This window comes from Trypanosoma cruzi, genomic scaffold, assembly GCF_000209065.1.
Source record: "Trypanosoma cruzi strain CL Brener 1047053517131 genomic scaffold, whole genome shotgun sequence".
Lineage (NCBI taxonomy): Eukaryota > Euglenozoa > Kinetoplastea > Trypanosomatida > Trypanosomatidae > Trypanosoma > Trypanosoma cruzi.
Genome location: NW_001849574.1, coordinates 233,031 through 258,324, shown reverse-complemented (window position 1 = coordinate 258,324; position 25,294 = coordinate 233,031). Strand labels below are relative to the sequence as shown.

Genomic DNA, 25,294 nt, shown 5'->3' with positions numbered 1-25,294 from the left:
AAAAAAAGCAGACTTAGACGCTTTTTAAAAATAAATTCATGTAATTCTCTCCAACCACGCAAACACAATAGGAATAAATCTGCGTATTTCTCTCAGAGGATACGCGACTCGTCTCCCACCAACACCAGAGCACACAGACCCAGATTGTCCACTTTAAACACGGGAATAAGGAATGATGACACATGTCAATATGGTCGGTGGTACGAGTACAGTTTCCCCATATTATACGGCGCATTTCGTTCTCTCTCGAGGTGCCGCATCGCATCGGCCCGACTCATGACAGAGCCATCCAACGCTCTCACGGTCGGGAAATGTTTCGGCAGATCCCTCCGCGTAGGTGTCGATGGCCCCTCGAACTCCACATTTTCCTCATTTACGTGTGATGTGGGGCCCATCCTTGGCTCGGGCACTGTGCGGACGCCCTCTGGCGCAAACCAGCCATAAAACGGGCGAAATGGCATGTAATCAGAGGGCGGCGGCCGTGGGCCACTAGGTGGCACCGACTGCAACTTCACGTGCCGCAACATACTGGGACCGTACTGCCGCCGCACCTTTTCAGAGAATCGCTCCGCGGCATCCACCAGAACACGCCGAAACGACTCCTCGCGAGAAGAAGGAGACGCCGCCTCCCCATGCTGCTTTTTACCTTCCCGGCGCTGCCGCAATCGCTCCTGAAATATGACCTGATCAATAGACATGCCATGAAACGCTTCACGAAACTTGCGTTCCGCATCACCGCGCACAAACGGCTTCCGACGACGCGTCGAAGAAACTCTGGAGGAGGTCGACGCTTCTGCTGCCGCCGAGCCTTGCCTCTCTGCCGTTGTTTTTTGCGAAGCCACCCGATCCAGTCCAAGGGACTTGTCATGCTCTGAACGCTTTTGAGGATCCATCAGCACGTCGTATGCCTCAGAAATGGCGCGAAACTCCATTTCCGCCCGTGCCTTTTGATCGTCGCTCACCACATCAGGGTGGCATTCCAGTGCGCGGCGCCGGTACGCGGCCTTCATCTCCTCCGCCGTTGCCGCGCAGTCGACGCCGAGGCGCTTGTAGTAATTTGCAATCGGAATGCCCGAGCTGCTCACAAGCCGCACAGCCACATGCAAGCTGCTATGCGGAGTCACACAGCACCACCGCTGCGGCAGTAATGAAAGAGTGCGTCCCAAAGTCCCGCAAAAAGTACCACTGTACATTGCGCAGCGCCTCCCAATCTGCACTCACGCCCCCAGCCAGCGAACAAAAACCCTTATCTCTCCAGAGCAACCTCTGACCGGTGTCTCGACCTCGCCGAGAACCCACACCCACACAATTCCCTTCAATTACGCGTACAACTCTTCCCAAAAGCAAAAAATGAAAATAAAAAATAAAGATAAAAAAAAATTTTAAGACCATCACCGTGCGAAACAAACCGGCACTGGCACGGCGCAGAGAGTCATCAATCAGCCACAGGTCCGCGCATTTTGATGTATAAATCAAAATAAAAGTATATCCTCCTGCCTTCCTCTATCCCACTCCGCCCCAATCAATGCGTCGCCTGAGAGTCACATGAAATGAATTCGGATCACCTTTATCCCCTTTTCTTTTTTTTCCAAGTGACTGAGTATCAGTGCAAATGGGAATGTTTATTCGCTTCTCCCGTAAAGTGTTCTTCTCCGCCCTTCGATGGCATGCCAGTGAGAATCCACCGACCACCTCCGCAGCGCCGCAAACGTCTCAGCAAGGCCCCTGTGGCTCACACGCTTAAAGTTCATCTCCTCTAACTTCTCCGAAAACCGTGGAGGCATCAACGAGCGCGCTGCGGAGTGGCGTCGAGTGCCGGCTAAATCCGTCGTGGAAGAAGCATTCTTCCCTTTTATCCTCGAGGCGTCCACGAAGATGTGCACAGACTGACACCTTCTGTGGTGTGGCAATTCATCCTTGCTGTGTGCACGAGGATCCCAGTTAAAATATTGCCATCGCATGAGGGCATCAACCGTCGCTGCAGGTCTCTTCCACACGCCGACCTCGTCTGGGTCCATTTCCTCCCGCAACAATTTCCGAGGGGAATTTGCCGGTGTCGTCTTTGCCGCATGCCCCTCGGCCTCCTCATCCCCTGCGGGTAGAAATTCCTCCAGACGAATACACAAATTTAGGGCATGGGGACATGACTGTCGCAGATCCCGCAGAAGCTGTTGCACTCCACGCTGGACAACACCGCTGGAGGAGGTCACAGCAACAGGCATGGACGGGCTCACTGAACAGCACACAAGCCCTCTCTTCTCCCAATCATGTGAAGCATTCCGGGGCAATTCTCCTTGTCTCATGCGCAACAGCAATGTGGAAGACGTTATCGCAGCGCCAGTCCTCGTTGGAAGCACCGCAGACGTCGAAAAGGAAGCGCCAAGTAATGGTATGCGTCTCGTTTCGTGTCTTCTTCCCAAAACCTCAAAAGATGGTGGACGAAGTTTCGCACCCCTCATGAGATCCTTAAAGAGAGATGCCGCAGCACCGCGCAATGCATCGTGTGTTGCATCACGACACAAAACGGAGGAAGACAACGTTGCAAAATAAGTCTTAACGCTACTAGTACTAATACTACTACTAATACTGTCGCTGTGACCCGACGACCAACACTCCGTCCGGATGTTCTCGCCCAAATGATGAAGCAACTCATCCCATAACGGAGGCACTTCCTCCGCCACAGCAGTCGTAGTGACACGCGGTACTCGGGGCATAAGCAGCACCACATGTACATCCAAAGACGCATTTCGCATCACGCCCTTCAAGTCCGGGTGCTCATACATGCAATGTCGATAGGGATTTGTGATGTTAGGATGGCCGTGGATGGCAACCTCGTACTCCTCCCGCGACATGCTGGAGAGAGCGTGCTGACGCGGAATGCGCAGACCAAACAGTCCACCGCCCAGCTTGACGCCCAGACCACCCTTCATATGATTCCACGCGTGCCGGCGACCGTCACGCAAACCAAAGTTATCCGACAGACGCTTGTACCGTCCTTGGCTGCCGTGTGTGTGACGGGTATGAATAGCCCCAGCGCGTTTGGTTCGCCCACGCAAGAAGTCGCGGTGGCCCCATCGCCCAAGCCAACAACGGTCCACAAAAAACATGAAATAAAAAGAAAGACGCTTCCCCCTCCAGGGACAAAAAGAAGAAAAAAGAAAAATTCCGGACGCCTTTCCTTTTCTTTTAGACTTTTTTCCCTTCCACGACTGTGGGCGACGGGTGGGGAACAAAGACTACACGCGTCAAAACAAGAAAAAAAGGGGGCGGTGAAAAAGTGAGGGGGATAATGACAACAAAGCACATGCAGAGACAGACAAACATGTAGACACAAAGAAACGGAAAGGTGGGAGGCGGTCACGTTTCGGCTCATAGAAAAGAAAAAAAAAAAGGCATTTTTTTTAAGTAAAATCCTCGCACTGCTCCATTCGCTACTCATGCTTTCTTTCCTTCTTTCTGTTGTTTTGTTTTGTTGTTGTTGAGTTGTTCTTCTTTTCTTTTCCTTCCTTGACTGTTATTTTCCTCTCGAGTGTTGGCTGGTGTTTGCGCTTCAATGAAAATGGTCCAAGCAGCAAACACTAAAAGAAAAAGAAACGGAGAAAAACAAAAAAGACGGCTGCTCTCATCCCCCACTCAACACCACCACATCATCATGTCTCCTGGCGCCTACATATGCGTGTAGCCCGGGCCCGGGGCACGAGAGAGGAAAAAAAAGATAATCGACACCAGCACCCCTGCCTCCAGGAACAAAAAAGAGGAAAAAGCCACGTTCACATCAAATTATAGATCTGCTTGTACAGTCAATTGGCCATGCCAACCAAAAAAAAGCGCAGACAAAAAACATTCCATCCTAGCGTTTCTCCTTTGCCGCCTTCATCCACTTCGCAATGCGATCCTGCAGATTCCTTCGAGCCTCCGTGACATCCTCCCGTGCGTTAAACTCCTTCACCATGTTCTCGTCCAGATATTCCTTCGTGAAGGGATGCTTGCTCTCAGAGAGAAGGACATGATGGATTGTGTCCTCGTTCACATACACAAGATCGTTCAGGTCCTTCACGTCGGCTGGAAGCGCCACCGGATGTAGTAGTGGCGTCAGCAGCAATGCGTCCACCGCAAAGTCCGGCGCCTCATCCCACAGCGCCTCGTCGTCCTGAACTTCTTGAGAGATGGTCTCGAGAGTCGACGCAATTTCCCTCAGCTTCCAGATGAGGTGCTCGCCCACCAGGCCACGCTCCGTCACCGTTTCTATCGCCTGTAGAATTTCTCTCAGCGGGACGCCGCAGTTGCACAGGGAGCGCATGAAGTTCTGAAAACGTCGAAATTGTGACAAACAATCCACCAGGCGGTTGAGAATCTCGCGGGGACGAAAGTTGTAGCGTTCGGGGTACTCAATCTTCAAGTTTTTGCTCTCGGCACCAGCAAAACTAACAAGGCTGCGAGCCAACATCTGGCTGATCTGCTGCGCCACCATGTTCTGCGCCACACCTTTCGAGAAGCTGATGGCCAGCTGAATAAACAAATTCATGCTTGCCTCAAAAAGAAGAATTCGTTCCCGCAGTCCCAAGCCCAGCTGATGGTACGTCAGCGGCGCCTCACCGTCATCACCGTCGGCCTCCGCCTCCTCCTCGTTTACGTTTCCATCTGCGCTCCGAAAATTGTTGTTCTGGTTGTTATTGTTATTGCTGTTGCTCGTCGCCATTCCTTCTTGTCTTCTCTGTGCGTTGCCCCTGCGAATGTTTTCACCGTTGTTGCTGAGAGACGCACGGGCGCTCACACTCAAATCCGCCCCCTCCTTTACCATTCGATTCATCTGCGTAAGCGTCTCAACGAGTTGGTCAACAGCCTCGTTGACATCCGCAGTCACCATGTGTGAAAACCGTTCCAATATGGTGCCATCCACCTCAAACTCCTCACGGACAGGCTGACACAACGAGTCAAACATGAGGAACGACTTTGTACAGTAAGAGAGCATATAACGCACAGAGACTTTTTCATATGTAGACTTCTCCACGGCAATATAACATAAAACACAACTCCGAACAATGTGCTGCGTGAACCATCGATGCGATGTCAGGGCTCGTTTCGTCTCCTCATTTTGCAGCAGACGGGTTAGGAAAGATGGAAAAAGAGCGTGTGTATGTGGCTTGGGGAAATAGGTTGTGTTACCCATCAGTACCAGCATCAAGGAAACAATGTGCTCCAGATCAAAGTATTCCAGCGGCGCCATTTTTACGCCCAGGATGACCAAATCCACCAGTTGCTGGGGCAAATATTTCCATTCTTCTGGCGGCTCCTTTGAGAGTACCCCGCCCGGTGAGACATTCATGAGCCTCACAAGCCAGGCGGCGATGCCGTTAAGAACCTGCACACGTTTTCGGCCGAGATTCTCGGAGCCGATCAGCCCCTCAATGAGTGACTTCTCCGCCACATACACTGCACGTTGCTCAGGTGGCAACTGTGGATGCGCCAAATCTTGTTCAACTCGCTGATGAGTCTCAATCATTACTCCCGCGCTCAACATGATCGAACGAGCAACGAGAAAGAACAGATGCACCGAAGGCTTGAATGGCTCACTCAGTGCGGGAAATGGAGGTAGGGGATGGCTCTCATCGTAGTGGACAATGCGCTCCACATCTTCGCCAAAATCCACCACTGTGTTGTCCGCATTGTCCTCCAGTACATAGAAGGGAGGAATAGTGGTGGGATCGTAGGCCTTTTCAAACAAAGGAAGGGCAGCCTCCAAGAGCACATCATTCAACTGAGTCATGAAATACCGCGAGGATAAGGGCAAATTATGATGCACTGTTTTGGTGTATCCTGCATTCAGCCGCAGGGCAGTACCAATATAGCGAAGCGTTGGCTCACGTGACACCTTGGCTTGCAGAAGCGCCAGGATAATGCGTTTGTTTCCGGCGCAGGACGCTTGCATTTGAAACTGTAAATCAGATATCTGTTTTGAATGATCATCCACCTCAGTGGAAAACATACTCATCAATTGAGCCCGCTCCGATGACATGGAATAAGGAGGAAGCAGGCGGTGACTGCGGATTTGGGTGGAGACGCCCAACAGCGCGCCCAACACTGTGCCATATTCCAGTTGCAGGCCAGAAGACAGTGAGTCGTTGTAAAATAAATGTGAGCGTACAAGAATTTGCAAGGTCGCGGTGCAAGAAACAAGAGCGTAAAGCGCCTGCCGCAGCACATTCAACTCCCTCGTGTTGTCCAGTGTGGTGGAGAGAAAAAACTCAATGAGGTTGCTCAGGGCCCCATTGATAATATATTCACCATCACTACAGCGTGGTTCAGGCCTTGTAGCAAAGTGTGCAAAAAGAGCATCTACTGCCGCCGCGTTAAATTCATTCGAGGCAAAATATGGCAGCATGGCGGCACCGAAGGGCCGCCTCTCAGTGTCCTGCTCAAGTGTGTTGCATACAGCTTCGCATGCCTCCCGCACCATTGCGGTTTCATCGTGCGCGGAAGCAACGGCCCGTGCCAATGATTGCATCTGCCTTGCCAAAACACGATGCAGATTACCCAACGTATGGTCCCCGTTTGATGCCGATGATGTGCGGTGCGTCTCAACTGCCCGATCAATGTGTCTCTCCAGCTCCCCCAACTGCCCGTCAAAACCAACCGCGTGCCAACCGCCGCCGGACCAAACCATAAATTTAGGGACGCTCCGCACGCCAAACCTCTCGACACAGTCGGGGTTGCGGTCAATGTTGCACCTGCAGAATGTCACGGTAGATTTGTATCGTTCGCCCAGCGCCGCGTACTGCGGCTTGACCCGCTGGCACGGCCCGCACCATTCCGCGTAGAAGGCGACCACAACAATGGGCTGTTCCCTCGTGAGGGAGAGTAAATGCGCCAGGCCATTGATCTCCAGCATGACTGCTCACGTCAATATCCCCCCTCACTCACTCTCCCTTTGCGCTCCCTCACAATTCGCCTGCGTTCGCCGTAAGCCGTACAGGTCAGGAAGACAGCAGCAACAACAAGAAAAAAAACTTTTTTTTACCTCTAAAAAAAAAAAAAAAAGACTCCCCGAAGGTTCTCAGATAAAACGAAAAATAGAAAAAAAGAAAAAACACACAGGAACAAAGAAGCCAAGTGCACACGCAGAAAAAAAAAAGTGGTAGAACATCAACGCAGCAATGTTGCCATGAGAATAAGAGCACAAAAAAAAAAAAAAAAAAAAAGGTCGAAGGAGAAAAAATAATAATCGAATATTACAAATTTCAGTAGCAACTCACTCGACATCGTCACGCCGCAGACTCAATAAACGGAAACAAGAATTTTTTTTTTAAAGAAGCAAAAAAAAAAAGAGGGGAAAAAATGGTAAAAACAGGCAAGCAACTATGCCACTATGCAATGTCCAAAAAGTCCGGATGAACCACACCAAAAAACTGCATCCCAACGTCATCTACAACGTCGGAATATTCGTCCGAGTTCTCTTCGTCAACGTCCCCATCGTTAACGGGTGTGGCGATTGGCATGTCCTCTACAAAACTTGCATTGTGTTTAGTTGTTTCATGGTCGGATACGCCGGTTGGATCCTCCACTTTCGTCCGCATCCATCGTTCAAATGGGTTCGCGTCAGCAGTGGCCTCAAATACATACTCAGCATACTCCTTACTGTGAACTGGAAGAACATGGTAGCGTGACTTGAGAGAGGCCGTGCCATCATCAAGCAATTGCGGGTGCAGAGGACCTTGTACGGCTGGTGTGCGCACCGATCCTGAATCCGATGGAGTTGTCAAAACAACAGGAGCTCGGTAGTGCTGCACCTGCTCATCTAGTAGGCTCCAGGAGAAGTCTCCAAAAAACGGATGCCCCCGAATTGCCTCCTCGTCAAACTGTCCGGTGACGGGATGGACACCCAGCCGCTCCGTGGGATTTATGCGACAAAGCCTACAGATAAAGTCCTTAACGCGGTCAAGGGCATCAGACTCTGGCCCCAGATTCACGTTTGGAAAGGGGATATTCCCCGAATGAACGCCTCCCAACACCCGCTTCATCACTGCATATGCATTACATCCTGCAAACATGTGTACACCGTACACCATCTCGTACACAATCGTCCCCAATGCCCAAAGGTCACTACTGTAACTCCACTGACATTGTCCAATCATTTCCGGTGAAACGTATTGTGCCGTGCCGCAAAACTGGGCCGACATTTTCCGCATCTCTCGTATAGCAGAAACGGTCAACCGACGCTTTGCTTTACACTTCTTATCGGCTGCGACGCCCCCGGGCAAAGCGACACCACCGTTTGACTTGGGGAGAAAAGAAGTCCCTTCCACATCCACAGTATCAAAGTCAACCAAGCATGCACGGTACTTGTGATCAAACACAATATTTTCGGGTTTGAGATCACGGAGGACAAAACCTTTCCTGAAGACGCGCGTAAGGCCCATCACAATTTGTGCCGTTATGAGCTGAATGTCATGAAAGTTTAAACAACGAATGGCGGTGTCTTTAAGTGACGACCCCCTCAGCGAAGAAGCATCTGATGTGGACTCCGCACTAAGTTCCTCAATTGTCTGGCGCGAAGCACAGGTTCGTATGTGCTCCAGAAGATCCCCATTTGGGAGATGCTCCATTACAAAGTACAACTCATCTGTTGACTGCGCCGTACCAAAAAGGCGGACAATAAAAGGATGTGGTCCCATCTCCAGAAGGGCCCGTTTCTCGTTCATCGCTGAGTTGGTCTTATTTTGCTGAAGCAATTGAACCTTCGAAACGATCTTCACTGCTATGGGCGTATATGGGGGAAAGTTGAGTTTGCTGTGCACAACCTGCGAGACAGCGCCGGAGCCCACCGGCTCCGCGTCAGGGAGGTTGAGATGCTGCGGGTCAAACGTTGGGCAGGCAGGCGCCGGGCTGCTCGACATAACTTCGCTTCTATTGCTGTTGTTGTTTTCCGTCCTTCAGTGTGAGTGAAGGCGCGGACTGACGCCTGCGCCAACAAAAAATCCCTCCAACCTCGCGTGTATTGTTTGCGTTTGTTTGTTTTTCTACGTTCTCTCCGGTTGTTTTTTCCCCCACTGGCCTTCCTTCCGTTTCTTTTTTCTTTTTTTCCTCTTCCTTCTCCTTCTTCTCACGGACTGACCCGACAGGCAGTTAAGCAAAGCCGCGCCTCGGCCCGTTCCGAAGGGGCACAAAAAAAAGGGGTTAGGGGGTGCAAGGACCACAAAAAACAAAAGAAAAAAGAAAAAAAAGTGACTGAATCGCAGGCCAATTCCCTGCCGCACGCAACCAATCATCCACGAGAATCCCCCGCGCAACCGCACTTCTCTCCACCACCTCCTCTTCATTGCTGCTGCCGGTGGCGGTTTTTCAACCTCCCGCATCAAATAAACCCGAGGCCCCCGAAAACAACAAACACAAATAGAAACACAATTGCTCTCACTCTCTCTTTCTCTCCAGAAGACACATGCGGCATCATCGGCTAAATGCCAAGCAGCAACTCCTCTTCGTGAGTCAACGGTTCAAGTGAGGTGAGACTCTGCAGCAGTTTCTGCTTTTCAACCTCCAGACGCTTGTTGATTGCAATTTCCTTTGTGGAGTAATCCTCCACGTAACGGGCAAGCATGTCACGGTTGATGCAAAGAATGTGCCGGATAGGCGCAGGCTTGTTTCCCTTCGCAATGAACACCTTAAGTGTTTCAAACGTAAGAAATCGAATGTGTGCTGAAGAGCTGTTTGTTAGGGGGAGCAAGGCGCAAAGCAGCGCTGGGGACTCTGCAAATTTTCGTCTGGCTCTAAGAAAGACAGGATCCTCAACAACAGAGGCAAGCAACTCCAATGCGTGTAGTTTGGCGACAAAGTTTCTGCCCAACAGGCATCCCACCAGCATTGCCACAAACTCATTGAAATAATACAACAGCAACGATGCCGAGAGGCCCTTATTTGTGTATAGGGCAGTCGTCAAGGACCGCCACGTCTCAGTGCAGAGGACGGTTGTGTATGACGCGACACTACGGCAGAGGATTCCAATACATGACTCATGAAACCCATATTGCTTTGGTTGAGGATGCGGCGATGTCCTTTCTTCCGTCGTGTCACTTGACAACTCCGCGGGCGAGAGTATTATCTCCAAAAAACTGGGAACGCGCATAAACGTACGGAAGACGTCGGCCGCAGGAACACAACGCTCCACCGTGCCGTGGGCAAACGCCAGCTTACCAATGAAGTACTTCAGTTGTCTTAGTGCCGCTGCAGGGTCTGAATTTTCCTCGCAACTATCCCTAAGGTCAATGTGGCTGGCTCGGGCCTCGCCACTAGTTGTTTTCTCCAGCCTGCCGTAAATGAGGGCGTCGGCCAACACATCGCCGTGCCCCTTTGATATCAAGTCAGAAAACACAAACGCAATTTTTTTTCTCACCTCCAGCCAGTCGTCATTTGTGCGCTCCACAAGAACTTGCAGCAGGTGAAAGAGGTCCGCTGACGAGAGAAAGATGGCGTCCTCTGTTGGGGAGCTGAGGTCCTGAAGCAACAGCAGCAAATTCGCGTCCACAATCATCGGGTCCTCGGTACTCTGCAAGAACTGAAGAAACCCTTTGTTGCTGCGCACCTCCATTTTCGCTTCGTTCATACTCAATCAAATAGTCCCGCTGGTGTCACTACTGTACCTCATACAAACGCATGTACACTCTATCAAGTGAGCGAGTGAGTAAAAAGGAAAAGGAAATAAAATGAAGCAAAAAGAAAACTAAAGGCAGGACAAATCCGCATCCACCCGCTCTCTCTCTCTTTCCTTTTTTTCCCCCCCCCCCCCCCCCCCCCTCGCTTTAAATATGTCATCAAAGACACATTCGCAAGAAGAACACACAAATACGCACACCAAGAGCAACAGAAGACACCAAAGAGAGGAGTAAAAAAAAAAAAAAAAGGCAAAGAAATATTCCTTGTCCCTTTTTCCCCCAATCTTCCTTTCCTTGGATAAAACGCACGGATGATTCAAAAACAGCAGCAGTAAAGGGCTACACACCATCAAAGAGCCGCCAACGTCACGTACAAGCGACCATCCGCAGAAGCAAAACGGTCAAGAAGATATCCCACCGGGGTGCACAGCGGCGGCTGCAGTCCCTGAACGATAAGGCAGAGGCGTCGTTCTTGGGGAGGCGTTGCGGGAATTGTCACTCGAATCCCAATCAACTCCGTATTTGCATCGCCCGCTGCAATAAAGTCATTCGCAAGTGCATCGGCTGCAGGAGAAGAGAGCGCAGCGTTCACGGACGCACTAGTATCCAAGCCATTGTAAAAAGGAGAGATAGCACGAAAAAAGGGTTCGGCACATGTCGAATTGGCGCCGTCTTCTCCATTGAGATTTCGCCATTTTAAATACGGCTCAAGGAGAGCCCGCCAAACCACCATTCCAAAGGGGGTTTCCAGTGGGTGCTCCTTGGGCTTCACGTCACCGCTTAATTTGTCCGAAGGATTGCTGGGTTCGTGGTCTTTGCTGCAGTTACTATTGTTGCTTTCCACGCATGATCGTGCCTTCTCGAATTTATCGTGAGTAAATTTGTCATCGCCCACTCCAGAAACCCCAAGAGGAACGCGAAAAAGCGCAAAATGCATGGAATTCTTACCAAATGGATTGTTGATCATGACAGCCACGTTTTTTGGCTTCCCTGCCAGTCGTCGCAACCCCACAATGCGTTCATTGTAGGCTCTCAAAGCCTGCACGAATGGATCTCCGACAGATATGCACGTGGCGAAGTTCAGCAAGTCATTAATAACTTCGCTACGAACATCCATAAGTGCCTTAATGCTGCCGTACATGGCGGAAAAGGTTCCTTTTATCACCTGCTTCAAGAATTCGCCCATTGCCTGGTCTGTTGAGCGACGAGAAAGAGCCTCCTCCTGTCCAGCAAAGGGCACCGCCAACGGCCTTTCCGCGGTCACGCATGTAATGCGCACCTCCAACATAAGTGGGGAGCCAAACACTGTGGGGTACAACTCAGCCGGGGAAAGCGGCGATGATTCGGTGTGGTATGCCCTCGAAGCCGTATTGCCTCGTTCCGCAATCAACAGTGCGTTGATGCTGTCTTTGATTGCTCCTATGGGGTAGTGCCATGGCACCGGCTCACCCCTCCACGTCAGCCACACAAGTGGTAATGCGTCGGCCTTCACAACGGTGTAGGAGGAAAAGAAGTTTTGTACTTCGCTTCGCACAGCCATTAGCACAGAACTTCGTGGGAGCACATACGTCAGTGGTGCTGGCTTCTCCTGAACCGTGCAGTCCGTGTCACTAAGGAAAATAATAAGAGGAACTGCCCCCACGTACTCCTCAGCTTGGTGGAGCATCCCTTGAAATAAATAATGATTATAATCTGATGTACGTGCGTATTATAAAAATATTTATATAAATTTATATATAAATATACGCAGTTTTCGTAATCCTGATTTCGCCTCATAAAGGGAAAAAAAGACAACATCAAAAAAAAATAAATAAAAATAAAAATGTTTTGGTAATAAATAAAAAAATAAATCTCACCAAAACAAAAACAAACACAGCCCCTTCCCCTACACAAATATATTTATTTATTTATTTATTTATTCTTCTTTCCTTTTTCAAATAGATGCACCACAGGTACCGACACACACACACACACACACGCACACACACACAGGCAGGGGAATCATACCCATCCAATATGGTACCAGTGGCATTACACGCAGAAACCAAAAAAGCATTTATTGAATAAATCTCACTGCCGTGCCAATTCACCCTCCTAACCGCATACAAAAAGAAAAAAAAAATTCTTTTTCTTTTTTTTTTTTTTTTTTGCTAATTACCAGAAAGAAATATGGATGTATACATATATGTGTGTGCATATTGCCGTCATTTAGGCATGTATGCACGCATATATTTATGTATGATGTTAATAATAGTAATAATAAAATAGAAGTGTAAATAAAAAATCCTCCTCCTTTTAATTTTTCTTTTTTTTTATTTGTTTCGGCTGTTGTTGTTGTTGTTGTTGTTGTTGTTGTTTTTCATTATTGTCGTGTGTTTGTGTTTGTGTGTTTGCCTTCGACTGTGAGTTTCCATCAGCGAAAACTACCCCGTGAATATTTTTTTCTTTTTTCCTTTTCCTTCGCCGCCTTCTCTTCCTCCGTCCTCTCCCCACCCACTCATGCGCCTGTGGGACGGACGGCAGCCCCCCACCCTGGTGAGCTTAACGTGCACCCATCGACGTTAATAAGGAGTGAATCGTAAGCGCAAGAGGAAACATAAAAAGGGTAGCGGAAGGGGGGAAGGCCGTAAAGAAACGGGGAGAAAAACACCGTGGGGAACAACTTACGACACAAAGCGGTTGATTGCACTGAGCCACTCCTCGTACTCTGCCTGCTCCGCCCAGAAGAAGTACTCCTCCATGAACCTGCACAAGTCCTCGTTTACACCCCGGTCCTTGAGGTAACTCGTCAGGGAGTCAACGAGGCGTTCGTCCAGTTCGTCCAATTTGGGGCCCTTGTACAGCCACTGGCGCTTCCGGTTCCCCTCCACCGAGTCATCTAATGCCAGCTTTGCGTCATCCAGGAAGGATACCTGCCCCATGATGACCTCCTCACTCTCAAAACTCATTCGGCACACCAACGCCTTGTTATTGCACGTAATATATGCATCGAAATCGAGTGAAACGACATCATCATCGCCCGATTCCTCACCAAGGCAACGGATGATAATCTCCTCGTCCTCATGCTTTTTACGCATTGTAAAGAGCATCTGGCCGGGCTTTCGCTCCAACGTCCAGCCTGCTGGAAGTTCTGGCTTTGCAGGCTTTTCGGAGCGCTGCTGCTCCTCTTCCAGTTCGTGACGGAGAGCACTGGAAAGCGCAGCGTGTGATGCGAGGCGTCGCTGCTCCATTGCCACAAGGGGACCCATGGATGCCGCTTTTGCCACCGAGGGAACACAGCGGCGGAAAAGTGGTGCCTTTGGGACAAGAGAAAGAGCAGCTGAAAAAAGGACACGCCGCATCTGAACCTTCGTTTATTATTCGTTCTTTTAAGTTTTTGCTCCTCTTTTTTTTTTTTTTTTGGCAACAAGGAGAGGGAGAAGATGTAGTGGAATGGTAGAAAATATCATGTCTGTGAAGTGAGAGATGAAATCTCGTCTCTGTGCGTGCGCCTTTAGGGTCCAAACTGTGGCTGAAGGAGAAAAGGAGCGGCAGCTTTTAAATAAGTGCAAGGTCCAACCCTCGGATTTCATCTGTTTTGCTGCAAAAATCAAAAGAACAAATGTACACATCCCCTTCAGTCCACTCCCCTCTTCGTCGTTTCACAAACGGATTAAACGCCAGACCGCAGAAGCAAATGCCTCTCATTTTTTTCTCTTGTTTTTTTTTCTTTTGTGGGTGTGTGGGTTTCTACTTTGTGGGCTCTCCCTCTCCACACACGGTCATTTCCCCACGCCATCGCCGCCGCATTTCTCAGTGGCACCGTCGCTGCCACTCTTCTTGTTTAGTAATTCCTCCAGCGGGGGAAGTTCCATGGTGTCTAGCCACCGCACGTAGTACGGATGCTCGCGGTTGTCCTCAGCCACGGAGCAAACTCGCCACGGGGGCTCGTGATGCATTTTTCCCGTGGTGCGATGTTCCTCCCAGCACCGTTCCGCCTCGGCAAATTGCGACGAGTTCGCATGGAACATCGTCTTACGCCATGCACCTTCCTCCGTGACGATAAAGAAAAGACCACTCACTGCCTTCTTTTCAAAGGGGGAAGAAGAAGGCAAAGGTTCCCGCGTTGACGACGGCTCCACAGAATGCTCCTTTTGCTTCTTTTTTTCTCCGACTTCACGTGTGGGACTAGAGAGTCGCCGGCGCACATTTCGCTCTTCCTCACCAGCGCCCTCATTAGCACCTGTGGAAGACTCCATTTATATGAGTCTCTGTGTGTGATGTGTACCGGGTGGAAAAAGAATAATAATAATAATAATGACAGTAATGATGGTGATGATGATAATAATAATAACACATGGAGCAGTCATGTTTTTTGAAGTCTTGCCCTTATTGTTGATGGGCGTTTCCCCACACGCATCCTTAATTCATCCACCAACATGTCACTTTTTGCACCACATTCATTCACTCTCTGCTTCGCCATTGCTGGTTCCTCCATCCTCCACCCACTCATCTTCACAACCCACACCGTCATTCACATTTTTTCTTTTACTGTCACTTCTCTCCGTAAAAACATAATCCAGCGCAACGCTCCTCAATGGACAATGCAGATGCAACCCGTTCATCGATGCCCGTAAAGGCCGTAAGCCATGCATCCTCCGCTTCGCTGCTCCATGTTGCATCTGTGGCGCGCCCCAAGTGTCCAAATATTTGCAGAAGGAACGTCTCAAACGAGATTATCCTCACCGCATTTTTTCCGTGTGGTCCCACTGAAGACCCGTGATGCTCCTACCACGATACCTCAACAAGAGAAGCCAATTCTTTTGCTCTTGTCAGATGTCTCCCCAAGCGTGACATATTTCCCATACCAGCAGTGGCAACCGGGAAAACAGCGGTGGGATGCGGTTGTGCGGGGGCAACACCACCATAATGTGCGCAAAGACATAAGCAACAAAATGCTTTGCCCCCTTTTGTCCCACAAGTTGCGGTGCCTTATGCTTGCCTATTGAGAAGAGTGGATAAGCCTGGGATGCACGCCAAAAGAAATCCGTCACCATATTTTTATCTGCAGCCATTCTGCGGAACGGTTTTATGTCCGGTCTTTTACCATCTCCTCTTCCCCATCGTTAGTGGCGGTGGGTCGCTCAAGGACATCCCAAGAAGATGAATATCTAACGTGTGCAGCATTCGCCAGATAATCTTCCTTGACAGCATCCCAGCCCACTGCAAAACCATTCGTCCTGTGCCCAAAAAGAAGAGCGCCAGGCACAGTCACACCACATTTCCCTTCTCCATGGCTCTGAAAAAAATTGTATCCGCCCACAAACCCTGTGAATGTTTGCACAGCAATGATGTCTGTCGCCTGTGGCACACATTTTACTTCCAGCGCCATTTCCTCTACAGGGAGTACTTGGCCCCACAAAACAGTGACTCCGCCCACCTTGAAATCGTGCATCAAAATCAGCTCCCACTGCCTCTTCTACTGTGACATTGGCACTATTATCCGCCAATGCGTCCCCTGCCGTCGTCCCGTAGGCTTCATTAGAGCAAAGCCATCCTCATGGCATGCGCACAATTTTGCCCGCCACAAAGTGTCCAAGTACCCCACAAGAAGAAACCGCAGAGTGTAACCCTGCCCTGAAACCTCAGGTCAACGATCCGGAATCCATTCGACGCAAAGGCTTGGGTAGACCAAGAAGGAAGTGCTGCGGTACGAGTATAAGTTCCGCCGGCTTTTCTCCCACGTACTCTGCAATCTCGCGAGTAAAATGATTTCCTTCGGGGGAAGGAATATATAGAAATGACACCCTCCTGTTCTCCCCCTGTGTGACCTGGCAACATCCAGTTCGGGTTCTAAATCACACACATCCTGTTGGGTTGGATGTGGGTGAATTGACGGAGTAACTCACGTTGCCTGCATCCAACCGCCCCCGCAGCCCATCCAAAAAAATGTTGCAGATTGCAATAAAGAGTAAGGAGCCTCGGCCCCCTGCGCCCCCCTTACTTTCCAGCCACCGAGAACAGGTGTGGCACTGAAGAGACGAGGTGGTTTGGCGAGCAACGGAAAAGAAAAAAGGAGGGAAACGAAACAACAGCCAAAAAAAAATTAATGAATAAAATGCAAAAAAAAAAAAAAAATGTGGTTTTCCCTCTACACGCAACAAAATTCTCCCAACACTTCGCCGCCATCATCACCCAACCATTGCAGCAAGGCGGAGCAAAAACGGTAGAAAACACACACACACACACACAGACGTCACCCACGTGTAGAATTCGACGTGGAGGGGGCGGCGCGTGGCAGCAGATCCATACGTCTGCGGCTCGCAGGCGCATCGTGTGCCGAAGCCACTCCTCCCCTAATCGTTGCTTGGGCTGCTGCTGATGCTGCTCGCACCCCTGAAACCGCTCTCGTCTTCGCTGCAGTGGGCTGTGGGAACTCCGTCTTTCTATTATTAAAACGCACACCAGCGGAGAGAAAACGATTAAAATCAAGCCTAGCCCACAAGGCCCGCTCCGTCGCACGTGTTGCGGAGCCCGAAAGATGGCCAGTGAAGGCCGCCACGACATCTTGGTGCACTCGTGTCTCCAACGCGGCCAGCGCTGCAGAGACCTCGAGGGGAATCGACACTCCGTCCACCGCCCACGATGTCAAGCGGTAGCGCGTGCAAAGGACGTAGAGAGCGATGGAACACTGGAAGAGAGACTCACAAGCCAATAACAGAGGACCTGAACCCTCCGTTATGAAAGATCCCTCTGCAACGTGCCAAACGTAACGATCAAGGCACTTTTTTGCGTCCTGTACACTTCTGCATTTCTCCATTGCCTTTTCAAGCTCTGCGGTTTGCAGCAGAATTACATCCACCTGCATGTGGTAGCCCAATGTGGTGTGAAGGAACAACAGCAGTTGCATCAACAAAAAGGTGCGACGGAGCTCGGCTGATGGTTGCTTATTCGTCACAAAAGCTCCTGAAAAAACATGTCTAACGTTGTGCAGCGCATGCAGTGAAAATCGGCTGGCAATGTGAAAAGAAAAAATCCTTTGATAGTATTCCAATGCCTTTGTCGACAACACCAAGTGAAGTCCCCGAGGCATGACGTAGTGGAGCCCAAGACCTCGCATATATCCAAGAATAGTCCGCGCAGTCTCCTCAATCGAACGCAATTTGCTATCACCAATTTCCAGTGGAAGGACAATAAACATACTAAATCGCTCATAAATAGGTGCGTCACCCAAGCCGGATACACTCAATGCATGCACAAAGGCATCCGCCACCACCCGTCCAATAGCTGCTTCCTTCAAGATGGTCTTTTGCACCGCACTGTCGACAAGACCTGGGAAAGCAGACTCCACAAAGGCATGCCAGAGATCCCCCCGGTGACACAAAAATACCGCACGCAAAGCAACAAGATTTTCATGCAAGGCTGCCTGTTCACCTACTTTCAGCCAAAGTGTCTTTGACCACAGAGCCCGAGCTGCCTCAATACGTGTCTCCAACTCGTCAGCCGCCAAAAAGCCACCAGCACAAAGCGACGAGTTGTAGATTGCCTTGAAAACGGTATTTGCCGTCTCGTCATGTGCCCCCAACGCTAGTTGTTCAAGGTATTCCCTGCCGTGACTCTCGGATTCACTAAGCACCACACGTCGCTCTTTGCCAACGGATAGAATCAGCATGCCAAGCTCCACTGAAATTCCATGCGGGAGAAGATCAGTGTGCAATGTGTGATCCTCCTTTCCTCCCTTGGACCGTACAGATATAAAGAAGTCCTTCCGACCGTGCAATACGACACCATGGGCAATGTAGTGTGCAATCGTGTAAAGAAGACCCATCCACACAGATTCCCCAAGACACACCCTAAACTCCTGTGGAATCTCCCGATTCAACACAAAAGATCGGATGGTAAAAAGAATAGCATCTGTACTCTTCTGCTGATCTATCATCTCCGTCAGGAGTGTGAAGGCAGGGAAGTACACAGGGCGAAGTCCAGCCACAGCAGTTGCTGTGGTTGCATTCTGGACTGCCTTCTCATAGTGCTCCAGTATCCCTGTGATGGCGGCTCCAATGGCCGAGAGATACAGTCCTTCGGTACGGCCCACTGCAATGTCCGTTGCCACACTGCGCAAGGCGCGGCACATTGCCCCAAGCGGTAAAGCGTCTTCAACCAACGCACGCTCCGATAGATGTAGCTGCGACAAAACAGCGGATGTCTGCGTTCCGCCAGTACCTCCACAACTCCGCCGTGTCGCACAAGCAGCGAGGGGAAACAACGTGGACGAAAACCCAAGGAGGCTGCATTGCAGCTCCTCCATTCTTGCCGCCAGAAATTCGCACCCGCCTTCGTTTCCTGCCCACGCTGCCAATTCGCCGTCCTCCTTCGCACAGCCACTTGGAAACAACAACCAGCAGCGTCCTCCAAACTTCCTTCAAAAGTGCTCCCGCCTTTGTTTTGTTGTTCTTCTTCCGTGGGCCCGCGTGTGGAATGCGTAAAAACAATTCGTGGAAAGTAGAAAAAAAAAAAATACCAATCCAAACAGTATTGTCGCAAGGGACCAACAAACAAACCCAACAGAGCCGTAATTCCTTCAAGCTGTTGTAGTTCCCAACACAACAAAAATAAATAAATAAAACACAAATTAACAATAAAATTTTTAAAAAATCCGGCCTTGTCGGTGGCCACCCACCCTCACACAAAAAAAAATAAAAATAAAAATGCACTTTTTTGTCTGAAAATATCCAATCGTTTCCCCCCCCCTCCCCCCAACCCTCCCCATTTCATTTACGTCTCCACTTTTTTTTTTCCTTTTCTGTCTCCTCTCATCGTCTGGTCAGTCTTCCACGTCGAGGCCACTGACATCCATATTCTCATTGTGCTCCACCTGGAAGGCAAAACGAAAGTCACGCGTGAATACCCCAGATGGCAGTTGCAATCGCCATTCCACGATGCCTCCGTTATCCACACTGCAGTCGTTGTCATCCACTTTCGCACACTCAGTTAGCATATTCTTGCTTGGTTCAATGAGTCTCACCGTAATTTCCTTGTGCGAGGAGACGGGGCACTGGTCCTTCACCACCAAGGTCGCCTCTGCCGTCAATGAGCTCTTCACGGTAAATTCGTACACATATTCAATGACTTTTTTTCGGTTGCGCAGCATGGCATGTAGAGTAGACTTAGCCCGCTTCACTTGTTTCCGTGTTACTTTCACAGCATCATCTGTACCAATTGACATCGTCAATTCTGCACCAACCGGAACAAGCTCCAACTGTGAGTTGCTTACAAAGGTGTTATTAGCAAAAACATTTGCTTTTCCGGAGAGGAATACGTATGGACTCGTATTCTTTGCCTTAACAATGAGGTACGTCCACGGACTAAGTTTCGGCACCGCATGATACACCAGCTTCACGGGAAATGTGTGCGTGGCGATGGTGACCTTCACCGGCTTGTTGTCACTCCGCACAGTGGCCAGGCCGACAATTTGAAATGTGCTGGATGTGGAGGAAGACGAAACAACTGCTTGCTCTACTAGGGCGGCTTGTGGTCTTGGAAATGCCTCCTCATTACCCCTCTCTCTTCGGTTATTGGAAGGAAGTGAACGTGACAAAAAACGTGAGAACCCCACAGGGAACTTTGGTGGATCCAAGCTGATATTCCACTCCTTGAGCACTGGCGGAGCTGCACTGAAGTGGGGAGTAGCTGTGCTGAGCTTCATCAGTACCTTGTTCCAGTCCATTGCGGTGCCCTGACATACCTGAGCGTGGTACGTCACGTCCATTACGGACCGCTCTGGATCCACACGGATGTCATACAACGGTGTCCACGAGACGCCCATGGCGACAAAACTCACAGCAAGCTTTAAATTCACATGCGGTGCATAAACAGAAATCATGACCTCCACCGATGTTTCCTGCCGTTCTTTATGCCTACCTCCGGTGAGCTCGTCCAACTTCTTTATTATCTCATTCTCTTCCTCCTCATGCTTATCCTGTTGCCGTGAAAGCTTCAAGCGGAGCTCTCCCAGTGCCAGCTTGCGGCGAGTAATAAAACGGACCAGTTCTGACCAGGATTCCGGTTTTGAAAGAAACCCGACCATGGGACCCATGCTTGCACGTACTTCTGGCCCCACACCGCACTCCCCCATGATAAGGAGCTTTTCCTCCATCTTTTTCAGTGCGGCTTCAACGGCGTCGTTCGCCGCCTTCTTGTCGGCAATTTGGTCAATTAGCTCCCGAACCTTGTCCCGTGCCTTCTCAAGCTCCCGGACCCGCTCCCGCACGTCCTCCTTGGTGACGTGAGTCCTGAAGCGGACCCCTCGCATCACCACCTGCTGATTCTCTGCCCCCTCCAGATGAACCTGAAGTGTGTTCCGCAAGACACTCTCCCAACCCTTTTCTCCCTTCATGGAAATAACGTGCGCCCCAACAGGAAGCGAGGCGCTGGCGACGTAAGTGAGTTGCGCCCGATCCCTAAAGACCGTCACTGCCGTCAAAGAGGGGCTCACCTCAGTGCATTCTGGCTCTTGCTGTGGCTGCGGATCAGTTGTAGCCATTGCTTGTAAAAAATGAAGTAAAATAAATAAATGGAATAAGAAAAAGAAAAAAAAAGCAGATAACTAAAAAAAGAAGTAATGAATGTGAGTTTGTGTCTATCTAAACAACAACCAGGCCAGTTGCCTTGCCACCCACACCAAAGCAGCTTTCTTTCATTTTCCCTCAAACCTCGCCAAACTGTTCCTGGTGAAACTTTTCCCGCTTACTTTGGCCGTCCTTGATAATACGTCCATCAAAGAGTTTGGTTGCCACCTTAAACGCTAGGCAACCAGCGGGGTCACCAATTTCTTTAAACATTAACGTTACCTCGTGATCCATCATGTAGGTGTATGTTAGGTTTTCCATTGTCTTGAGTGTCAGGTGAACCGCCGCCTCCCAATCAAGCCGATGAATGAGACACCGCAAAAGAAGCAGATACATTTCCGTGTCACGCAAGTACCACTGATCTGTTCCAACCACCGATGGATTCATGAGAACATGCCATAACTCCTGAAAGATATCCTCCGTAACGCGCTCATCATCCATGGGGCTCATCTGCAGCATGAGTTGTGGATAGGGGTTGTATACATCCGGATCCCACAGATGACGGGGCACAGGATCCGCTGGACAACGTACATGAGGGAGGGAGGAACGTACCCGTAGCGATGCAATGGTTGGGGCCCGCCTCCACTTAAACAACGCCGCTGTGTCATTCATGTCCCGCTCAATCATTGCGTGGCTGCGCAGCTCCGGCAGCTTGTTGTCATTGTAGAACAAGTGTTTCATGGAATCACGCGCCTGCTTTGCGGAACCAAAGAGGGCAAGTGAGGTATCTCGCGCGTCAAGATACCTGCCCCACTTCCGCCGCTCCTCCAGACCGACGGGCGTGAGCTTACAGTTCCGCTTTGGGTGCCGGGCACAAAGCTCGACAAATCTTCGAAATAACAGCTTCGTGGAAAGTCGTGTACGCTGACTTGACAAGTCAACACTCTGCGATGCCTGTCGAAGCGCCTCCTCCGCCTCCTCGTTGCTACGTACAAAGAGAATCGCGTAGCTCTCAGCCGCCACAACATCATTCTCCGAGACGTCAGAACTCGCATTCTGGGCCAAATGGGCGTAATCCGCCCGTGCCCGCTGCAGTGTTCTCATGCTGACACGGTTGAGAACACTGCCAATGTCCATCAGGTAGTGGTGGTGCACATATTCACCAATTGGCGCCAAGGCCGCATTTCCACCGTCATATTCGACAGAGCGCTCCCGGCGTCTTATCTCGCGCGCGACATATCGCAGTGTTTCCACAGCTGCGGTATCATTTCTAAGGGTACTATAGAGCAACGCAAGCACATGGTAGCAGCTCAAAAGATCACCGTTAAATTTTCCGCTGGTGGCAACAGAGGTCATATCATTCACAATATGTTCCACCATGGATGGCAGCCCGGCGGTTCTCGTGTTGATGACGCAATTCGAAACGGGTTCCTCAAGATTCACGCCTGCCTGTGAAAGTGATACTCGCATCGCAGCAACAATTGTGTTGAGTGGACTTGAGGGAGGCGACAGCTCCCCACGGTCCTCCAGTCGCCTAAAAAGGGCCTCGGGGCTTACAGTGCCTCGAGAAAAATCGCTAAAAGCACCCAAAGCGCTTCTTATCTGAGGAAAGTCGTCTGGATGCGAAAGCAACGCTGATAAGACATGTACATAGTCCCAATCACAGAGCTGGGCTCCCAATGCCCGTATCCAAAGCACCACAAGCAAACTCGCAGTAGACGGATACTTGCCGGTGTTCGCCAAATGGTGAAGCAATGACGTTAACAACGGGCAACCGCTTTCAGATAGCAGAGTTCCAAATGACGTTTGGGTGACGGCGATCATGCGCATAATCCGTGCGAGTGTATCTACAGGGCTTAAGCAGTGCAGGGCGTCTACCACAAGGGCGTATGTACCCATGTCCGCCTCCCCACTTTCTGTAATGACATGAAGAAGTTGCTCAATATTCTCCTTATCCCGAGTGTAATTAAAAACACGAAAAAGGGAGTGATAATAGAGGAGATTTAGCGGCTCCCCCATCGTTTCTCGAATGTACTGCACAATCCAACTGAGATCCTCTGCGTTGTGGTTTCGTGTATATGTCTTGACTAGTTCGTCCGCCTCGCGCAACGTGATGGGAGTGACGTCGTTCTGTCTGCTCTCGTCACGAGGTGTGCGGAGCTGCGTGGCGCGAGCACGAGCCACCCGGTGCTGATCCTCCCTCTGGAACGACTGCCACCAGTCAGGAATCACGCGGGTGTTGAGGACGAAGGGGCCCCAAGCAAGCCTTGAAGCGTGAAGCATCCCCTACAGATGGTGCCTGGGTGCAATTCACGTGGTTAATGCGCCAGAAAAGACTTCCAGCTCCAGTTTTCCCCAGAGGTGGAGAACAAGAAAGGAGGGAGAGTACAAGACGCGGTGGAGTCCAAAATACCTGAAGAAGACAAGCAATAAAAAAAAAAAAAAGCGGAGACATTTAAAATATATAGATCGATAGGTATGCACATATGGCAAAAACAATAGAAGAAGGTGTGCGGGGGGAGAAGCAAACACACACACGCACCAGCGGTGAATATGAGTGTGGACCAAAAGGGATTGTGACAATAGAAATGTTTGGGGAGCAAGCATTCAAAAATCTCCCTTTTTTTTTTTTCTTTTCGTTTTTTTTTTTCTGGGAGGAGGAGGTGAGTATTTTCTTCTCACTCACGGAAGAAAGAAGAACAAAAACACCAAAAACTATAAAAAAAAAAAAATGTACGTTTCATCAGTGGTATTAGTAGTAGTCGTAGTGCTAGTGGTGGTACTAGTGATGGAAGGGAAATAAAAGGTAATGTACCCGTCACATTGTACATCTCACCTCCGTTCGCTGTATTCATATATATATATATATGCATAGGCGTAAATACGCACCACAACATCTCTGTTCAAAACGAATTATGTGAGACCAAAGTCTTCCGTTCCCTCAATCGCTGCCGTAATTTTACTAAATGCGGTCTTAAAGTCCTTGTATGGCGGAAGCTTCAGTGTGGAAAAACACGTTGACGCAGATGGTAGCCGCTCCTCTGATGCGTCCCACTCAACGTGCACTTTGAACGGGGGATTGAGAAACTGAAACCCAAGCAATGGGGGCCGATTCATGGATGTGGTGAACTTCAGTAGTCTTTTCCGCTCCTCCAAAGACATGGCCTCCACCACCCGCCAGAAGACATGCACAGGCGCACTCTCCTCGTCGTCCGCACGGTGGTACTGCGTGTGCTTTCTCCAATCCGAGACATCAATGGCGCTCTCAGCATCCCCGCCAAAAAGCTTCATAACTTCCTTTCCATCAAATAATTTCAGCCAACTGAGATTTACAATCATTCCCAGGCCCTCCAGAAATGCCCTGGTCTGGCGGGCAGACTCGTGGTTCAGCTTAAAGCCTGCAAGGAGGTGAATATAGTTCAAGCAGTTGCGGCGTGTGACCGGAATGTCTCTCCCGCCACGCAGCAGCTCCACCTCCCGCACCTCGTCCAATATATCCACCGTGTACGTAAATGTCAGTGACAGATTTTCAATTTCCTCCTCGCTCATTGAGCGCAGAGACATAATTTGGCGGTACAGCTCCCGGTCAAAGCTCTTTAAGTTGTTGATGGAATTGCTGCGGCCAAGAATTGCGTTTCGGAAGTGGGGTGCAAAAGGAATGTCCTGCACAACCCCGTCTCGCAGTGACCGACCCACCATGGCGCCGAGAAACGTGATGCGCCGCAGGTGCTGCGGGTCCCCAGTCACTTCATAACTAAACGGGTTGGGGTACACTTCGCCGTCTTCGGTCTGACGAAACATGCCGTACTCGGCGGCAAATCCCTCGGTACATAAATTCACAAGAAATTCGCGGTACACGCCCTCACCGTAGCCCTCCTCCACAAGATTGTTCGTGTCTCTAAACCGCACGCTAAACATGTCAGGGCTGTCTGGCACTTTGGCGAACCGGTCGAATGCGTCGATAAAGACGTGGCCACGATGCACCAAAAAGGGCTGCTGGGAGTAAAAAAGCATGTTTTGCTCGAAGCTAAGGATAAGGGCGGAAAACACGGAGGCACGGACATTAAAAGGGATAGTAAAAGGAGCATTTTGAAGCAGCCG

At 50.1% G+C, this 25,294-nt stretch overlaps 13 protein-coding genes across 13 annotated transcripts, besides 25 other annotated features; all 13 read right to left on the bottom strand.

Moving 5' to 3' along the window:
• Window positions 1-13,339: part of a sequence feature (heterozygous, non-Esmeraldo-like haplotype) that runs on past the window's edge.
• Window positions 186-1,193, bottom strand: Tc00.1047053509053.130 (DnaJ chaperone protein, putative; the record flags this gene model as incomplete). The annotated part of the gene is made up of 1 exon (XM_808224.1): window positions 186-1,193. One exon carries the CDS (start codon window positions 1,191-1,193, stop codon window positions 186-188), a length of 1,008 nt encoding a protein of 335 aa, XP_813317.1.
• Window positions 1,347-1,380: a microsatellite.
• On the bottom strand, window positions 1,623-3,107 carry Tc00.1047053509053.120 (hypothetical protein, conserved; the record flags this gene model as incomplete). Its single annotated transcript, XM_808223.1, has 1 exon — window positions 1,623-3,107. One exon carries the CDS (start codon window positions 3,105-3,107, stop codon window positions 1,623-1,625), a length of 1,485 nt encoding a protein of 494 aa, XP_813316.1.
• Window positions 3,442-3,527: a sequence feature (A-rich).
• Tc00.1047053509053.110 (ubiquitin fusion degradation protein 2, putative) lies at window positions 3,851-6,889 on the bottom strand (the record flags this gene model as incomplete). Its single annotated transcript, XM_808222.1, has 1 exon — window positions 3,851-6,889. One exon carries the CDS (start codon window positions 6,887-6,889, stop codon window positions 3,851-3,853), a length of 3,039 nt encoding a protein of 1,012 aa, XP_813315.1.
• Window positions 4,656-4,690: a microsatellite.
• Window positions 7,179-7,199: a microsatellite.
• Tc00.1047053509053.100 (protein kinase, putative) lies at window positions 7,365-8,894 on the bottom strand (the record flags this gene model as incomplete). Its single annotated transcript, XM_808221.1, has 1 exon — window positions 7,365-8,894. One exon carries the CDS (start codon window positions 8,892-8,894, stop codon window positions 7,365-7,367), a length of 1,530 nt encoding a protein of 509 aa, XP_813314.1.
• Window positions 9,055-9,101: a sequence feature (GA-rich).
• On the bottom strand, window positions 9,452-10,597 carry Tc00.1047053509053.90 (hypothetical protein, conserved; the record flags this gene model as incomplete). The annotated part of the gene is made up of 1 exon (XM_808220.1): window positions 9,452-10,597. The coding sequence occupies one exon, from the start codon at window positions 10,595-10,597 to the stop codon at window positions 9,452-9,454; it is 1,146 nt and encodes a 381-aa protein (XP_813313.1).
• Window positions 10,768-10,788: a microsatellite.
• Window positions 10,996-12,312, bottom strand: Tc00.1047053509053.80 (hypothetical protein, conserved; the record flags this gene model as incomplete). Its single annotated transcript, XM_808219.1, has 1 exon — window positions 10,996-12,312. One exon carries the CDS (start codon window positions 12,310-12,312, stop codon window positions 10,996-10,998), a length of 1,317 nt encoding a protein of 438 aa, XP_813312.1.
• Window positions 12,353-12,391: a sequence feature (AT_rich).
• Window positions 12,429-12,521: a sequence feature (T-rich).
• Window positions 12,543-12,566: a microsatellite.
• Window positions 12,605-12,637: a microsatellite.
• Window positions 12,769-12,795: a microsatellite.
• Window positions 12,815-12,891: a microsatellite.
• Window positions 12,973-13,003: a microsatellite.
• On the bottom strand, window positions 13,310-13,987 carry Tc00.1047053509053.70 (p22 protein precursor, putative; the record flags this gene model as incomplete). The annotated part of the gene is made up of 1 exon (XM_808218.1): window positions 13,310-13,987. The coding sequence occupies one exon, from the start codon at window positions 13,985-13,987 to the stop codon at window positions 13,310-13,312; it is 678 nt and encodes a 225-aa protein (XP_813311.1).
• Window positions 13,340-14,088: a sequence feature (areas merged during assembly that could not be assigned to a particular haplotype. This can correspond to areas where the two haplotypes were merged or to regions with more than two copies in the genome that were merged during assembly.).
• Window positions 14,089-14,198: a sequence feature (heterozygous, Esmeraldo-like haplotype).
• Window positions 14,199-14,407: a sequence feature (areas merged during assembly that could not be assigned to a particular haplotype. This can correspond to areas where the two haplotypes were merged or to regions with more than two copies in the genome that were merged during assembly.).
• On the bottom strand, window positions 14,408-14,884 carry Tc00.1047053509053.60 (hypothetical protein, conserved; the record flags this gene model as incomplete). Its single annotated transcript, XM_808217.1, has 1 exon — window positions 14,408-14,884. The coding sequence occupies one exon, from the start codon at window positions 14,882-14,884 to the stop codon at window positions 14,408-14,410; it is 477 nt and encodes a 158-aa protein (XP_813310.1).
• Window positions 14,408-25,294: a sequence feature (heterozygous, non-Esmeraldo-like haplotype).
• Window positions 14,927-14,979: a microsatellite.
• Tc00.1047053509053.50 (hypothetical protein, conserved) lies at window positions 15,715-16,080 on the bottom strand (the record flags this gene model as incomplete). Its single annotated transcript, XM_808216.1, has 1 exon — window positions 15,715-16,080. One exon carries the CDS (start codon window positions 16,078-16,080, stop codon window positions 15,715-15,717), a length of 366 nt encoding a protein of 121 aa, XP_813309.1.
• Window positions 16,690-16,763: a sequence feature (T-rich).
• Tc00.1047053509053.40 (hypothetical protein, conserved) lies at window positions 16,882-18,933 on the bottom strand (the record flags this gene model as incomplete). The annotated part of the gene is made up of 1 exon (XM_808215.1): window positions 16,882-18,933. The coding sequence occupies one exon, from the start codon at window positions 18,931-18,933 to the stop codon at window positions 16,882-16,884; it is 2,052 nt and encodes a 683-aa protein (XP_813308.1).
• Window positions 19,234-19,281: a sequence feature (AT_rich).
• Window positions 19,314-19,335: a sequence feature (AT_rich).
• On the bottom strand, window positions 19,450-21,168 carry Tc00.1047053509053.30 (hypothetical protein, conserved; the record flags this gene model as incomplete). Its single annotated transcript, XM_808214.1, has 1 exon — window positions 19,450-21,168. One exon carries the CDS (start codon window positions 21,166-21,168, stop codon window positions 19,450-19,452), a length of 1,719 nt encoding a protein of 572 aa, XP_813307.1.
• Window positions 21,176-21,243: a sequence feature (T-rich).
• On the bottom strand, window positions 21,332-23,476 carry Tc00.1047053509053.20 (hypothetical protein, conserved; the record flags this gene model as incomplete). The annotated part of the gene is made up of 1 exon (XM_808213.1): window positions 21,332-23,476. The coding sequence occupies one exon, from the start codon at window positions 23,474-23,476 to the stop codon at window positions 21,332-21,334; it is 2,145 nt and encodes a 714-aa protein (XP_813306.1).
• Window positions 23,814-23,843: a microsatellite.
• Window positions 23,939-23,988: a microsatellite.
• Tc00.1047053509053.10 (ubiquitin-protein ligase, putative) lies at window positions 24,107-25,294 on the bottom strand (the record flags this gene model as incomplete). Its single annotated transcript, XM_808212.1, has 1 exon — window positions 24,107-25,294. A coding segment is annotated over one exon (1,188 nt), but the record flags the coding sequence as incomplete, so codon positions are not given.